Here is a 16,365-nt window from a genome sequence, read left to right on the forward strand (position 1 = left end):
AAGAAATGGAGCCACAGCTTGCAGGTAACCTTGAAATGACCCAAGGCGCGCAGTCAGAGCGCTGAGCTAGGAGCGCATCCACCTGTTCCGTCATCAGAGGAACTATGGGGAGAAAAGCTGCTGCCTTTGCTGTGTAACCACGGCAACTCCTCCCTCTAAACTGAAACATCACCAAAGCCTCCTCTGCGTGAGCCAAGCAGGGGAGGGACACAGGCTGCCTTTTTTACCTGGATTCTATTAACCTGTTATTGTTAAACCAACCAGATCACGTGCTCAGCCAAGCAAAGAGCAACACCCCCCCGTCTTTTTTTTTTTTTTTTTTTTCTATTGGACAAGAGGAGATTTCTATAATCGTAAAGGATGCTGCTGATCCTGGTGCTGATGCTGCTGTAAGGCGCGCGCACTCAGAGCTCCTCCTCTGCCGTCGGCGAGTGGTCACATTTTTCTCTCTCTGCTCAATGAGACCAAGAGGGCACCGGAGAGGATTTCCTAAACTCAACGTGCAGCCCAGCCGCGTGCCTATTTTTTTCCCCTGTCGCCTTTATTAAAGGTAAGGCATGACTCTGGGTGCGCGTCATGCGCCTCACCAACAAGAGGGCACCTTGTTTATGTTTGGCTTTTTTTTTTTTCTGCTGGGAAGAAATGATCTAAGGGGTTTAATCCGAAAGGGCGAAATTGAAGGGCATACAGGGAGTGGAGTAGGAGAGTTCAGTTGTGAAGGCAGCGAGCATCTCTGAGAAGTCAGATAGTGCGGTCAGGACGCGGGTGTTTATCCGCCTTTACCTACACGCTGCAATCAAGATCATTTCTATAAAGCGCACCGTTTATTTGACAGGTAATGGCAGGAAATGCATTTTTTGTTCTTAAGTAGTTTGCTGATCCGTTCATTCGTTCATGGTCATGCTTTTGCCTGATAAGTTTCTCTCTGCATCATATCAAGATGTGCATATATCATTATGTAGATTTAAATTACTGCTAATTTTAGAGTGCAATGATGTCCTCCCAAAAGATGATAGTCTCTGACCAACCGCTATTAATTATTGTTAAGTTTTGTTATGGTTTATTTGTCTTAATTATTTTTTTTTTTTTACTCTGTCACATGGAATAATAACATATATTAAATTAATTATTTTTATTAGTGCATATTCAATAGGGATGATAATTCATGTAGTAGCTTAAAAGTCAGTCTACTTATTTGTCTGTCTGCTTTCTTAGTGTTTCTTTTTTTTTTTTTTTTTACTTAGAAACATGTATTTTTTTTTTTTTATCTCTTTAAGATATCTTTTTATCTCTGATTTAGACCAGAAAATATGATGAAAATGTACAACTCAAATGTAGCCTAAACAGTGACACTGAGTCAGACTTGGTTAAACCTGACAGCTTTTCACGCTTGTTTGATTAAAGTATGGTTGTTGTTATATTGTATCCCACTAAATTAAACATTGATAGAGGTTTTAATATCAATCAGACATAGCATTAGCGGTCTCCGGCTGCTGTAAATACTGTATCCCTTCTCTCATTAAATTTATTCCCAAAGCTAAAATGTACTGGGAATAAATACCCATCTATTCACTTTCCGTCATGCTTATCCCTGGGGTCGTGAAGGGATGCTGGTGTCTATCTCCGGCTGTTTACGGGCGAGAGGCGGGGTACACCCTGGACAGGTCGTCAGTCCATCACAGGGCAACACAGAGACAAACAGGACAAACAAGCATTCACACACACACTCACACCTTAGGAGAATTTAGAGAAGCCAATTAATCTAACAGTCATGTTTTTGGACTGGGAGAAAGCCAGAGTACCGGCAGAGAACCCACACATGCACGGGGAGAAAAATCAAACTCCATGCAGAAAGATACCAGGCTGGGAATGGGAGCTGCAAACTTCTTGCTGCAAAGCAGCAGTCCTACCCACTGAAAAACCTTGGTTGGCAATGACTCTGTTGCCAATTAATCACTCCTTGACCACTTTTGATAAAGATGCAGTTTCGAAGATAGCTACTCTGCCACAGCTTTCAAACCAAGCATGATCAAGACCTTACTCCTTCCTGTTTTTTTCCTGCTTCTTAAGCATCAATTTCAAGGATGAACTGTTTACTTGTTCCTTGATGCCTTTTTAACAATATTTTCATTTACACTATATAGCTAAAAAGTAAATAATTTATTGTTTAGAATTAAAATAAACAAAGTTTGTCCTTTTTTTCTGCTTAATACCATCTTCTGCTGGTTATCCATCAGGGTCATTGGGAGCTGGTATATATCTCCTGCAGTCTATGGGCGAGAAGCGGGTTACACCGCGGGGAAGTTGCCAGTCCATCGCACGGCAATGCATAGACACGAAACCGTACACACACACAATCACACCTAAGGGCAATTTAGATATGTCAATCCAAATCCATGCAGAAAAACACCCTGGGCTGTTTAGGAGGGCCTAGATGATGATGTTTTAACTTTGTAAGCATCTGATTGGTTAATTCCCTACATTTTAGGTAAAAAGGTCACCCTTATATTTTAAGGTTACACCTCAAGCACAATCCTTGTGTAAAAGCACAGTTGATTCATCATAGAAAATCATTTCTAGATCCCTGAAGGTGTCATGTTTGTCTGGCCACACAGTTAAATGTGAGTTTAAACATCATGGCCATCTTTCACCAACAAAGGGAAGGCATCCCGTGTCATAGAAAATAATGCGTTTTAGCATGAAACTTGTATATCAACCCTAGAACAAAAAGAAAATGTTATAAACAGATGTTGGCTAGAAAATGGTTAAAGATTGATTATCCTAACTAAATCTATTCCTGTTTTAGCATGGATAGAAAGCCGTTCAGACAGAAGACAAATGCAACCTAGACCTAGATCATGGAAGTCTTAACGACCCAATTCTGTTCTTTTTTCACCTTTAAGAAAATCACATCGGAGCCACTTTCATATGTGGTACTGAATTGGATTCAAAAGCAATAGTTTTCAAAGCCTCAGCAGTGTCAACGTTCATGTCGTATTTCGTACAATATTTATGCCAGGCTCCCGGCTCCTACCACACATCCACATGGTTTTTTCTACATCACTAGCAGTTTTATTTCTAATAAAGACCTTGTTACCCGGTAATAGCTGTACTTTTTTTTTTTATTTCCTGATCTTGATATAATGTAATCATTATGTTGTCGACCCAATGCTTAACAGACATGAATACTTCCTTAAAAATTGCGCTGAATTGTAATGACTAAAGTCTAAAGTCTCCTTCTATGCAATAAGGTTGATTTGAGGTTGTGAACTGCTAGCCATTAATATCAACCACTGTGTCGTAATTTAGCATCAATTCACGCTTTATAACCTTTGTCAAAGAGAAAGAAACCCTTTCTCCAAGCTCCAAAAACTAGATTCCCCTTTGTAAATGCACTCGGTAACAAAGACCTTCATTTTTTGAGACATGTATAGGAGTATGAAAAAGCCTGAGATTATCATTGCTTTGATGTGAAACTACCTTAAAGTGTTCGTGTTTTGTACCATGGAGGACTGGTACACTTCTTACATTATAAGGAAAGAATATTATGTGGAATATTGAATAAGTATCTTAAGATATCATAAAGTGATAACCTTTTAAACACTAAAAGGTCGTTCTAATTGACAATGACCCCAAAGTGGCCTACATACAGCAAAGTCAATGTTTTAGAATGTCCATCACAAATCTCTGCTCTAGATACCATAGTACGTATATGCACAGCTTTAACAAGGTTTTAATAGGCCAAACCTGATGTGGTTTCATGTGGTTTTACCTGTATATATATCCAACCCATTCGGAAGTACCATGATGAGAAGATAATAAGTCAGTGTCTTTCAATGGTCACAATGTTGTACCTGGGTGGTGTGTAAAGCTGGAGTACAGGGTTATTTTTGTATATGTTCTAAACTGATTTAGGATTAAGGTATTCACTTTCCTCCTAATCAGGTGTTGACATTCTTTTCTGTTCTTTCATTCTTATCTAGTGGAGCCTAATATGATGACATCATTTGGTAAACTGGATCCTGTACAGCACTGGAAACCTTCTCATCTTATTTGAATCTGAGCGCAATACAATGTTTTGCTTCCCAACGTTCCAAGCAACCTGTTAAGAACAAGGACACTGAGAGCTGCACCAACATGGCTTCAGATCAGCCTGACATGGACTCCCCGGAGAAGTGGTCTACAGAAGATCCAGGCTGTAAGCAGCTGGGCCGAAGGTATATGCGGAAAAAGCTCCGGCCTGTGCGGGTTTTGGGGTTGGTCTTCAGCCTGTTGGCTTTAAGTGCCGTCTCCATCAGTGCCTTGAGCAGAAGTTCAGATGGGCTCAACAAGCCGTTGTTCCCCCAGGTGGCTCTTCAGGAGTCGGCCCCGCACAGGACCCTACTTTTCACACCACAGCAGGGGGATCAAAATGTGTCCGTTGACATGCCCATAGCCATGAAATCCACAGCTGACAATGCAACACAGGGGGAGTACCCGCGGGACCTTTTTACGCGTGAAGAGAGGCGCAATGGAGCAGTGGTCCTCCACATGTTTGGCATGATCTACATGTTCATTGCCTTAGCCATCGTGTGCGATGAGTTCTTTGTTCCAGCATTGACGGTGATCACAGAGAAGCTCTCCATCTCAGACGATGTGGCAGGTGCCACCTTCATGGCAGCAGGCGGTTCAGCACCAGAGCTCTTCACCTCCATCATTGGAGTCTTCATCTCGCACAGCAATGTGGGCATCGGCACCATCGTAGGCTCAGCAGTCTTTAACATCCTTTTTGTCATAGGGATGTGCGCCATCTTCTCTAAAGAGATTCTTAATCTGACATGGTGGCCTCTTTTCCGAGATGTTTCTTTCTATATCCTGGATCTGATCATGCTCATCATTTTCTTTTTGGATAATGTCATCTCCATCTGGGAAAGTATCACGCTGCTCTCTGCCTATGCCGCCTATGTAGTGTTCATGAAGTTCAACAGCACAGTCGAGGGCTTTGTTAAGGGTTGCATGCACAAGAACCAAGTGGTGGAAGTGGAGGTACAGCCAAAGGTGAGTTAAATATATCATTTTATTTATAATGTTACAGTGTTGGTCATTTCACCCCAACATCATTTTGTACTTTAGCAGTTGGCTGCATGTTTCCTACTGACCTTACAACATACAATTCCATTAATTTGCATCAAAGATTTGTGCATTTGAGAAATATTTCATTATTAGTAAAATTGTTAATCTAAATACAATAATACATAAGATTCATTTATTAAGTATAGATGTGTATAGCAATGTGTAAGCAGTGGGGCAAGAGGTGAGTATGCACTATATTCGGTGCAAAGTATCGCCACGCTCTATGGGGCTCCAAAGCTATGGCTGGAAAATCATTTCTAGTCAGCCATTTCTGCACCTAACGGCTACAGAGGGGTCTTTGGAAACATGATATCATCTGATAACACTTAAAATTGGATATAATCTGATGACAGGTAGCTAAAGAAGGATAGGAGAAAGTAGGGGAGAGACAAAAAAAAAACAGATTTTGTAAGTACTAAACAAAAAAAATAACAGTAGAGGGAGCAGGGTGAAGACATGTCAGTGATTAAAAAGAACCTTTAGAAGTGATTGAAAGGCAGAAAGTGATTTATGTCAGTCTATCAAAAGGGCGGAGAAAATAAAAGCTAAAGCTGCCATTTATAAAATCACACATTACTGTTGTCTTGCAACTGGGGACCTTCTTTTCAGACCACCCAATAAACTGATTCTAGAGCTGCTCCTGGATTTATTTGAAAAATACTCTTTTTAGGATGCTGAAAACCTATATGGCTTAACGGTCCAGGATCCGTTACAAAATCTGTCTGCATTAAGGCGAAAAGCGTGAAAAAGGTCTATTAACTATAACTATTGACACTCATCTGATTCAATCTCTGAGTAAAAGTCACATGCAAAAGTGTGATCCCTCAAAATTAGGGTTGAGAACCTCTTATGGTTTTTTTTCTTCTTTTTTTTCTTGTTTTTTTGTTGTTTTGTTTTAAAGAAAAAAATATGTGTATTTCTATGGGAGTGGACATTAGTAGATATATCCATAAATAAGGAGGAGGTGACGGGATTCTGTGTTTTGCTCATGAAGGAATTCGAGTTAGGATAAAACATTAAAATTGCAAAGAGTATAATTGTCACCTTGCTCAAGCATGGACCGTTGTGAATTTAATTTGGCTATGTTAAGTCTATGTGGATTTATAAATCTTTTTTTTGAAATGCACTCCATAAAATGTTAATAAAAAAAACTGTGATCCCTAGGACTCCCCTACTGATCAGTAAATATAGCAGATCATGACAATCATCTTGAGATTATTTTTTGTTTAGACAGTAATTGTTTCATTAACTAGATGGTCAAAATCATCAAAAAATGAAAGTGAGATCACTTTGGAGAAAACTGGATAAATATGTCTTCACGGAGATAGTGCTGATATCCAACAAGGACAACATTTTAAATATACGAATTGTGGTTTGCCTGCTGTGTTTTCAAAAACTGTTTGTTGCGGCCCTTTGTGTTAGTGTTGTATGTTTGTATGAAATTGAAAGTTGACCCCTTTAAACATTTTATGTACTTAATTTGAGATTGGTTTATCTTTAGTGAACAAATAACAAAGCCAGTTGTTTAGTATAGAACTCCAAAGATCTTCATCTCTCAGATCCCCTCTACTTGATCAGGGAGTGTGTATCAGCAGCTGCCAAACACGCGCATTGCTCATATCCCTTCCCTCGTTACATTTGAAACAACAGAAAGTCAAGAATGGAGTCACACAGATCATTTTACATCAATGGTCGCCTCTACACTGCTGTGAGGAGCTGGCAAACAGTATTCCACTGTGAGATTAATAAAACACACTGAAATACAGAATTCTGGGTTAAGCTCTACACATTATGTCTCAGTCTGACAAACAAATCCCTTAGAATATCTGGGGCCGACTTTAACCCCCTCTGTTAGACATTTTCCTCATAGCTCGTTTGACGAGGTCAATCAAATAGTCTGTTTTTGTCTTATTCCTTCATGCTTTAATGGTATGTGGATTTTCCTCTTGATCCATGTTTAATTTCTTGAGAAAGAAAGGAAGCAAAATTTTGATCCTGTCAGTCAGAAATAGCATCATTCTCTTCCCTCAGCTGACACAGACCTCCTCAATGACACTCGAGGGCAAAAGACACCGCAGTGCAATTTGATACTGGTGCGGAGGATTATCCTAACGGATTTTCCTTTGTGACAAGAGATGGAAATTAAATTTTAGAAAGTTGCATTTTAGAACTGTCATTAAATTTGGATTTATTTTAAGTACATGAAGGATTGTTTTTCTTTTCTTTTTTTTTTGACAGCAGGTTACGCAATGAAAAACCCTCTGGAGGAAGCCAATAGTACCATATGGTGCACAGCTTTGTCAGTTTTACCTTTTCGCCCTGTTTTTTGGATTTTCCACAAAGATAGATAGATAGATAGATGATAGATAGATAGATAGATAGATAGATAGATAGATAGATAGATAGATAGATAGAAAGAGAGGGAGAGAGAGGGAGAGAGATAGACTGTTAGAGAAGACTCAGATGACCTTCAAATGCAACGCATCCTGGAAAGTTTGGACGCATGCCTGTCACTTATTGCAGTTTCTTTAATTAGCATCATGCACAACAAAAACATGGCCTTGTGTTTCAACCAGATTATTTGAAATATAAGTGTTTAAGTGAAAACCTTAATTTCACTAAATATGAATTATTTTTAATGCATTAACGTTAAGGGTTAATAAAACTAAAATGACGCAAATATTAGAATACTTTCATTTAAACACTGTTTTAAATCAAGCTTTCTCACTTTGGGGACACTTGTGTTATTTCCAGAATTAATTGACGGTTGCTGATGTTAGTGTGTCCCTGGGTGTTTGAATTTAAACAGTGATGATCGAGAATAGGATAACACAACAGAACTTCTAACAAAAATTTGTCAGGGGTCTCATTGTAGTTTTTGTTCTTCTTAAATTCTTATATTGAAATATATGTTATATTTTTGGTGTTTCAGGTTTAAGTCAGCTGTATTCTACAATTGTTATCTTCTTTGTATGATATTTTTTGGAATTTTTATAATGTATTTAAACTAATCTGTTATATAGGTTTGACTAATTATCCTACAGCTCACTTTTTATTTTATTAAAAGTTTATACACCCTGAAGGGTTGATTTTCCAATTGCATTAAAATTTTTAAATTTGGCAAAACTGCAAAGGAAAACACTTTCTCTAAAGCATCATCAAGACTGGAAGTAGTCAGAGAATGATGGCGAGGTATATTTGGAACTCACTTTTTTTACGTTCTGTTCGCAACGATGAGCACTAGAGCTGTGGCTGAAATATAGATGTATCTTTAGGTGTTTACAACCCTAGCTGCCATGTTTTTTCAAGTTATTTGCAAACAACCATATTCAAATGCAATTCTAATTGTATTTCCTATTCAATGGAAATAGCGCAATATTGACAGTTTTATGCACATTTGTAATGTCAATACAATTATTGACTATGTCCATATTTCTTCCATCTAGCTGTTGAGTTTTTAAAATTAAGTTTCCTTTTTTCCATCCAGTATTTTCTATGCGCCATAATGCTGGCAGTGAAACAGTCCCTTGTCAATACACTGCCACCACCATGCTTTTCAGCACATGCAATATTCTTCATTTTGTACTCTTTGCTTTGACTACTCCATACATTTTTCTTGTCATTATGGCCAAACAGCTCAATCATTTTCCAGAACAGAAGGATTTTCTCCAGAAGTCCTTTCATATAGACAGCTGCAGATCTTAGGCAAACCTAAAGTCAGAGGTTCAGTAGAAAGGCAATCTTTTTAGTGAGTACTCTAAATCTTTTGATGACTAATGCTAATTTCTAGTCTTCGTCCCCTGCCGGGCCAGAAATATATATTTTTTTCCAAATGCTTGTATTTTAGAATGGGAAAGCAAATTAATATATTTCAAACTGGTGAGAACGATTAACGATTAGAACAATTTGAATGATATAGGTTCTTTGGCGCTCTGACCCCTGAAGAAGACTTTGATGCTGTGAATTGACATTTGCTATGATGAATAACGTAGGAAAAAGTTTAGAGGATTACAGTAGTTTTCCCCCCGGGGCCTGGACAAAGGTTTTGGAAGAAGCAGAAGGACGAATAAGACTGAGACTAGCCTGAGAGGGAGGGAGGAGGTGGGGCAGAGGTGGATAAAAGTTCAGCTGGTATGCAGGAGGAAAGCTGGGTGAGGAGCTTTATGAAAGGGATCTTCAATGATGATTGGCATCAGAGGGGGTGCGGTCCCGAAGTCGATTGGCTGGAGCTTGAACAACACATATCAGAAGGTTGTTCAGGTGAGGCTGATAAGAGTCTTCCAGGTTGAATATTCGCTTTGGCTTCATAACTCACAGTAATTACAGAATAACAGAAGGAGTGAGTTAATTCCAATAATTCAATATAGTATATTGTTTACTCTATACTTACTCAACCTTAAAATGACACAGCATAATAAGAGACAGAAAATGACATTAATCCAATGAGGCTTGAGCACAAAAATAAAAGTTTAACATAAATATAAAGTGAAGGTGTATCTCTTTTTGGTGCAGTTTTGTTTAAAAAAGTATTTATTTGATGGGTAAAGTAGCAAGAAATTTAATTCAAGTAAAATCAGTGATAATTGATTCTATTTTTACTCAAGTAAAAGTAAAAAGCCAAATGCAGTAAAACCTAAAAAGACAATTGCATTAAAACTACTCCTAAAATTTCCTGTTTTTCATAAAGTTACTCAAGTAAATGTGAGTAAATATAATTTTATACTATCCAACCCTGGTAGGAAACTACATAGTAAATTAAAATATATATATTTTTTAGATTTTAAGATACAATAAGGTTGAATGCTGTTAGCCGCTGGTGCGGAACCTGCAGAATCTGTAGAACCTGTTAGGCAATTGCCAAATATAGGCTTAGCATGTGGACCTTTCAATGAATTATCTAGACATAAGCATGGACAGCTGTGTGATGTTTTGCAGACATGTCATTATCTGACTGCCACCCTTGATCTTATTACATAATAGCTTGTGCTGTTTATAACTTGCATTTTTTTCTATCTATATTGCAATTTATTTTATATTATTCTTACCATACTCAAATTGCAGACTGATTTCCATTTTAATCTTTTAAATAATAAGGTCCTTCCTAATCAGCTAAACCATTACACTAGAAGATTGATGCTTGTTTGTCTTTGTTACCTAAAGGCTGATGCAAAACACTTAGTAAAAGACTTAGACTCATTTTTGATTTCCCAGCAACAGCAGTTTTAAATCCATTGAGGCTATTGTTTTATCAGAAGTTTAGCAGCCTCATCGACAGCAATCAAGGATAATCCAGTTAATGCAACTATACGCTTCATAACACTATGCATTAAGACCGACTACCCGGCCAAAGACTGTAGTACATGGAGTGCTTCATGCTCTTTTCATCAGGTTAATATTGGTTGCAAAAATAAGCTTGCTGAGAAGTGCAGTCTATTGCTGCCCGTCAATGAGTCAGTCTGATGGAGGTGAAAAATGTACTCTTTTAGAACAACTGCTTTTACTGTTAAGGTAAATAAAAAGTAAATTGGGATAAATGTAATTTTTTTTTAATGTTCTTGTATTTATCTTTTTGCTGTTTAATTAAAAAAAAATACTTATGGTTTGTCTTATTTAAAATTAATGTGAAGATTAAAAAACAGAAAAATCAAAGAAAATGTTCAAATTTTTAGAATTATTACATATAATTAAAATGTAATAAATCAAATAAAAAGTAGATAAATTAAGACAAACCTACTTAAGGTTTTTATTCTGTCACTAAACATGTGTACATTTTTATACATATTTAAAAAACAAATTCAGTTATTAGTGAACACAGCAAAGTTTTGCCTCTTAAATTTCCACCATATCTGAAACTTGATTTTAAAAAAAGCAGGTACAGTTTATCTTAATGCCATCTTCAGGTCACAGCTTTCTGATTAGCTTGGTATACATTTAAAATTGGCACATGTGGTTTAGCATCAAGCTGTGAAACTACTGGAAAGAAAGACAAATTCATTACTAATCAAAACCTATTGAGATGAGAATTTTGTCCAGTTCAAAGATCCTTGTCTAACTTATAAGATTCTCCATCCCGCAAACCTGCACAGACACCCACCAGACACACCAGGTCTGTCAGTATAAGGGACTGTGTAGCTTCAAACAGAAGGACTGCTTTTGGTCAGACAACCTTTTCAATGAGAGCCACTCTGACGTGGAATATTCCTCCATCAGAGCTCAAGGTGCATGTTACTAACATTTCTTTCTAGAGAAAATCAAAATTATGTTTAAAATATGGCTAAGTTTTTGATTGGTTGCTCTTAGTTTGAATATACTGTAGTTGTATTGTTGTGTTTATTGTATTTTCTATTTCTTGTATTCCTTGGAGGGGAGTGGCACCCTAGTGGTTAGGGCATAGAGCTTGGAATCCTAAAGTTCTGAGTTCAAGTCCCACTCCAACAAACTGCCACTCTGGGTCCCTTAGCAAGACCCTTAACCCCACACTGCTTTCCGGGTGCCACTCAATGGCAGCCTACTGTTCCCCAAGGGGATGGGTTGAATGAAGACGTACATTTCTTGAATATGAGATCAATAAAGTTAAATTATTATATAAGTACTTCATTTAACTTACTGTAGCGCTCATCAAGGTCTTTATAGTTTTAGATTCTTCATTCTAGTTTAGTTTTAACTATTTTTTCTCTAATGTAGTTTTAATGATATTTTTTTAATGGGTTTAATAGTTTTTGTTAATCACAATTATTATCATAATGCTTACTTTTATTTTAGTTTGCATACGTTTTAGTCCTGGTTTTAGTTTTCTAATACCTCCATTTATCTTTAGGCAGATGATTCAAAATGGTATTGTATTTATCAAACTGCATTTAGGTAATACTGATTCAAACAAGATGCATTTTAAAAAATGGCTCAGTTACAGCTGAAAAAAGGATATCTGAAATTTCAGAAAACTTTTGATAGTTCAATAAAAACAATAGTAGTAAATAGTAGTTATTCCTTTTTTTCCAGCACATTTCTTATTTATCTGGGTTAATGGAAATATTTTCTACATTTCAGTTTTTGTTGCTTTTAGTTATTTACACTGCTCAAAAAATAAAGGGAACATGTAAACATCACAATACAACTTCAGTCCAATCAAACTGTCCACTTAGGAAGGAATACTGACTGAAAAACAATGTCACATGCTGTTGTGCGAATGGAATAGAGAACAGGTAGGAATTATTGGCAATTACCAAGAAGCACTGAATAGAGGAGTGGTTCTGTAGGTGGAGACCACAGACCACTTCTCAGTACCTATGCTTCCTGGCTGATGTTTGGGTCACTTTTGAATGTTGGTGGTACTTTTATGGTTGTAGTAGCATGAGACGGTCTTTAAAACCCACAAGAGTGGCTCAGGTAGTGCAGCTCATCCAGGATTGTACATCAATGTGAGCTGTGGCAAGAAGGTTTGCTGTGTCTGTCAGCGTTGTGTCCAGAGGCTGGAGGCGCTACCAGGAGACAGGCCAGTATACTAGAAGATGTGGAGAAGGCCATAGAAGGGAAATAAGGGAAGGATGGTGTGAGGGCCTGACATCCACAGATGGGGGTTGTGGTCCAGGTCCAACACTGTTTAGGACTCTTGGTATTTGCCAAAGAACACCAGCATTGCGAAATTTACCGCTGGCACTTTGTCACTAAGCACCTGTGACAGATGTGACAGAGTCTAGAAAAACAGCATGACCGGTTTAGCAGTAGGTCAGTAATAGTCAGAAATTTCTTTGTAGGGCCAAGCAGTTAGGTACTGAGATGAGATCTTCACACCCCTTGTGAGACCATATGCTGGTGATGTTGGTCGTGGGTCCCTCCTAATGCAGCACAATGCTAGACCTCATGTGGCTGGAGTGTATCAGCAGTTTTTGCAAGATGAAGGCATTTAAGCTATGGACGGACCTGCCAGTTCCTTAGACCTGAATCAGATCAAGAACATCTATGACATCATGCCTTGATCCATACATCAACATCACGTTGCACCACAGACTGTCCAGTGTTGCCGGATGCTTTAGTCCAGGTCTGAGAGGAGATTCCTTATTAGATTATCCACCACCTCATCAGGAGCATGCCCAGGCACTGTAGGGAGGCCACACCCAATACTGAACCTTTTGACCTGTTTTAGGTACATAACATCAAAGTTGGATCAGCCTGTAGTTTGATTTTCCTTTTTTTGTGTGTATGACTCCAAACCCAGGCCTCCACTGGTTAATAAATTTGATTTCCATAGATAATTTTGTGTAATGTTGTTGTCAGCACATTCAACTTTGCACAGAACAAAGTATTCAGTATTCTAGGATGCCCTATTTGAGTGTTACCTTTATTTTTTGAGCACTGCATAGAACCCTGGTTATTATGTGACCTGCTTTAAAGACTACACCCGGAAATCCATCTATTTACAGAAAGTTTATTAATTTAAAAAATAAATAAACACGAAAATCAAACAAACCTTTCCTCCAGTAAATGTTTGTCCTTCAGCCAGCCCACCTCTGACCCAATGATAACAAACTGAGCGTAAAAATCTAGCCAAATAAAAGCAGTTGAAGAAAGATTTATCAATGCAACCTGTTAATATTACAAGGCTGAAACATGTAACTGATTTATAGATAATATTAATAGATTTTGTGTAAAGTATCCCTAGCTGGCAATAATTGTGGATGTTATTTTCAGTCATTCAACAGACAAAAATTAGAAAGATATGCACGTTAAAAACAGAGATACAAAAATATGTTTTTTAATATAATGATAGTGTCTGGGCTTGACACTGAGGTGTTGATTGATTAATAGTGAATAAGGCAAAATCCACATGTTCGCAAAGAGGTATTGTATAGCACTTTGTGTGTCACTATTTCAATGAGATAAAAAGTGCAAATAAAGTGTTACTGCAGCTATAAATGCCTGTCATACAGGGCAGCCGTAATGATGTAAAGCTCAATGTCTCAGTGTGCATTGTATTTGTTAAATGCATGTAAACAATACGAGTGAGAATTGGCATGAGAGATGCGATAGGATGTGTCATGGATCACAATACAATATTATCACAATATTGCAATATTGCTATGTATAGTCCAATATTTTGTTATCATTCTTATCAAAATGAAAAGCAAGTGCTGTATATGTTTATCAAAATCCAGGCTGTTTGGAGTTTGAGTCACTCCACATCTTCAACTGTGACTGCCTCTACTACAGAAATGATGCTGTGCTGCACAGTAAAAAGGCTCCACGGCGCTATCTACTTATTTTTTTTAATCATTATTAGGAACTGAAAAGATCAATATTATATGGATTTCTTCCCACACCCCTAGTAAACAACTTCTGAACTGTCAGTGTATATATGTATATATATATATATATATATATATATATATATATATATATATATATATATATATATATATATATATATATATATATATATATATATATATATATATATATATATATATATATATATATATATATAGGACATGAAAACGGAAGGACAAACAATTTCTTATTAGAATTTTAACTGTAAACTCATCATAAATGGTATAATTGGAAAAAGCTGTGAGATGTCGTTGCCTCAAACTCTATAATGAATATGCTGTGTCTTGAAACAGTTAAAGTTCACCTTATAAGGTTGAACTGCTCAAATTATGTTTTTGTGAACCTGGAAACACATCAAAGCTATAAATTGTTTACTACGATACTCTTGCTAATGTCTGTCATTCAAGTCGAACATCTTTTCTGTGCTAGCTGCAGATGTTTATAGGTCAGAGGGGGCTTCATTGTACCGTCTCCCTCCTAATTGTTGCACGTTCTGTCACAGTTAAGCTCCTTACACTGCTGGGAAGGGCCTTAATGTAACGAGACAGAATCCCATCCTTCCCGCATCCTCTCTGATCCCAGAGGACTTATTCTATAATTTCTGTACGTCGAGTATAAAAGGAGGTTGGCTATTGCATTAATGCCTCTCTAAGCTAGTCATTCCTGAAATACTCTATGCACAGACCTTTCAAGGTCACAGTAGAAATGTAGGCTCAGTCTGAACCCTTGAATAAAGATCACAGCATGACCAAATAGTTTTTAAATACTTAACAGACTATGTGGCCAGTTGAGTTTGAATACATCCCTTTTCCAACAATTATATCTAAAAAAAAATCACGCTTTTAACAGCTTTGTTGTCTTTTTCAATATGAAAAGCTCTTTTTCTTAAGCCCAGTGCTTGTTGTTGTGTGGTATGTCTCATTGTTCTGCTGAAGGATCGGCTGCCTGCCTTTGAAATTGCTCGTTCAGACAGATCAGATTAGTCGGCACTTTGTTTATCAATATTTTATCAAGGACAGCGGAGGAACAACTAAATGTTATTATATTTCTACTCTATAGAATCTGATGACTCCTGATGATATCCTAATAAACAAACGAACACAAAAGAAAGCTGCCTAACTCTAATGGGAGCATCTGAATGATAAACTACATGAGTGTTCATAACCTTTGAACATTTCTACATTTTGTCAAATTTCAGTGTACTTTATAAATTAAACTCCTTTATTTGAAGGGTCGGCACAAAGTACTTATAAGTATACATGCTTTTAGTAATATATAAACAAAAGTATGATGGGCGCAATGTGCTTTTGCATTCATCCCTGTTACACTGATACCCTTAATAAAAATAAAAAACAATAAAATCCACTTTACAGAGTTATGCTGTTTGTAATCTCTGTTTGAATGTTTGGTTACAACCTCAGAGGTTTGCTAGAATTATGTTGTAATATCATAAGCATCAAACATCTGATACAACACTTATAAATAACTTTTGTCATGTTTTAAAATACTTTGGTACATATGGAAACCTACCAAGTAGCAGTCATCCTGCTAATTTGACCTCTGCCCATTGAGAACATAATCAGAGATGCAGCCAAAAGCCCCATGGCAACTCTGGAAGAACTGCAGAGAACAAAAGCTCAGGTGTGAAGTTACAACATAACTCTTAGATGTGTAAAATGTATGGCCTCTGCCAAAGAATTGCAAAAAGAAAAGCATGGAAAGACACGGGTGATACGGGAAAAGATTCCACACAAAATGCTGTGTAGAGGAAAATTAGAATTAGACATCAGAAACATGGTTGTGGAGGAATCTTTTTGGGGCTTTGGGGAGGGATTTATTTAGCAGGGGAAGGGAAGGTGATCAGAGACAACCTGTCTGGGTCTGTGGCAGAGCTTTGTCCCCAAGCATAGTAGAAACTCGGGCTGGTTG

At 37.4% G+C, this 16,365-nt stretch overlaps 1 protein-coding gene across 7 annotated transcripts in view; it reads left to right on the plus strand.

The window, feature by feature from the left end:
• Nucleotides 1-320: 320 nt before the first annotated feature.
• LOC119776117 (sodium/potassium/calcium exchanger 2-like) overlaps nucleotides 321-16,365 on the plus strand; it is an 86,363-nt gene continuing 70,318 nt past the window's right edge. For 4 of the 7 annotated variants that reach the window (XM_038274383.1, XM_038274380.1, XM_038274381.1 and 1 more), the window contains exons 1-2: nucleotides 321-550; nucleotides 3,984-5,037. In XM_038274383.1, the coding sequence (XP_038130311.1) occupies nucleotides 4,138-5,037 (900 nt within the window). In that variant the 5' untranslated portion in view covers nucleotides 321-550; nucleotides 3,984-4,137. Of the gene's footprint in view, nucleotides 551-657; nucleotides 836-3,983; nucleotides 5,038-16,365 lie in introns of those variants that run through there. The other 3 variants (XM_038274378.1, XM_038274382.1, XM_038274379.1) reach the window with 2 other exon arrangements.

The sequence above is a fragment of the Cyprinodon tularosa genome, unplaced genomic scaffold, assembly GCF_016077235.1.
Source record: "Cyprinodon tularosa strain WSP-4 unplaced genomic scaffold, ASM1607723v1 ctg91, whole genome shotgun sequence".
Lineage (NCBI taxonomy): Eukaryota > Metazoa > Chordata > Actinopteri > Cyprinodontiformes > Cyprinodontidae > Cyprinodon > Cyprinodon tularosa.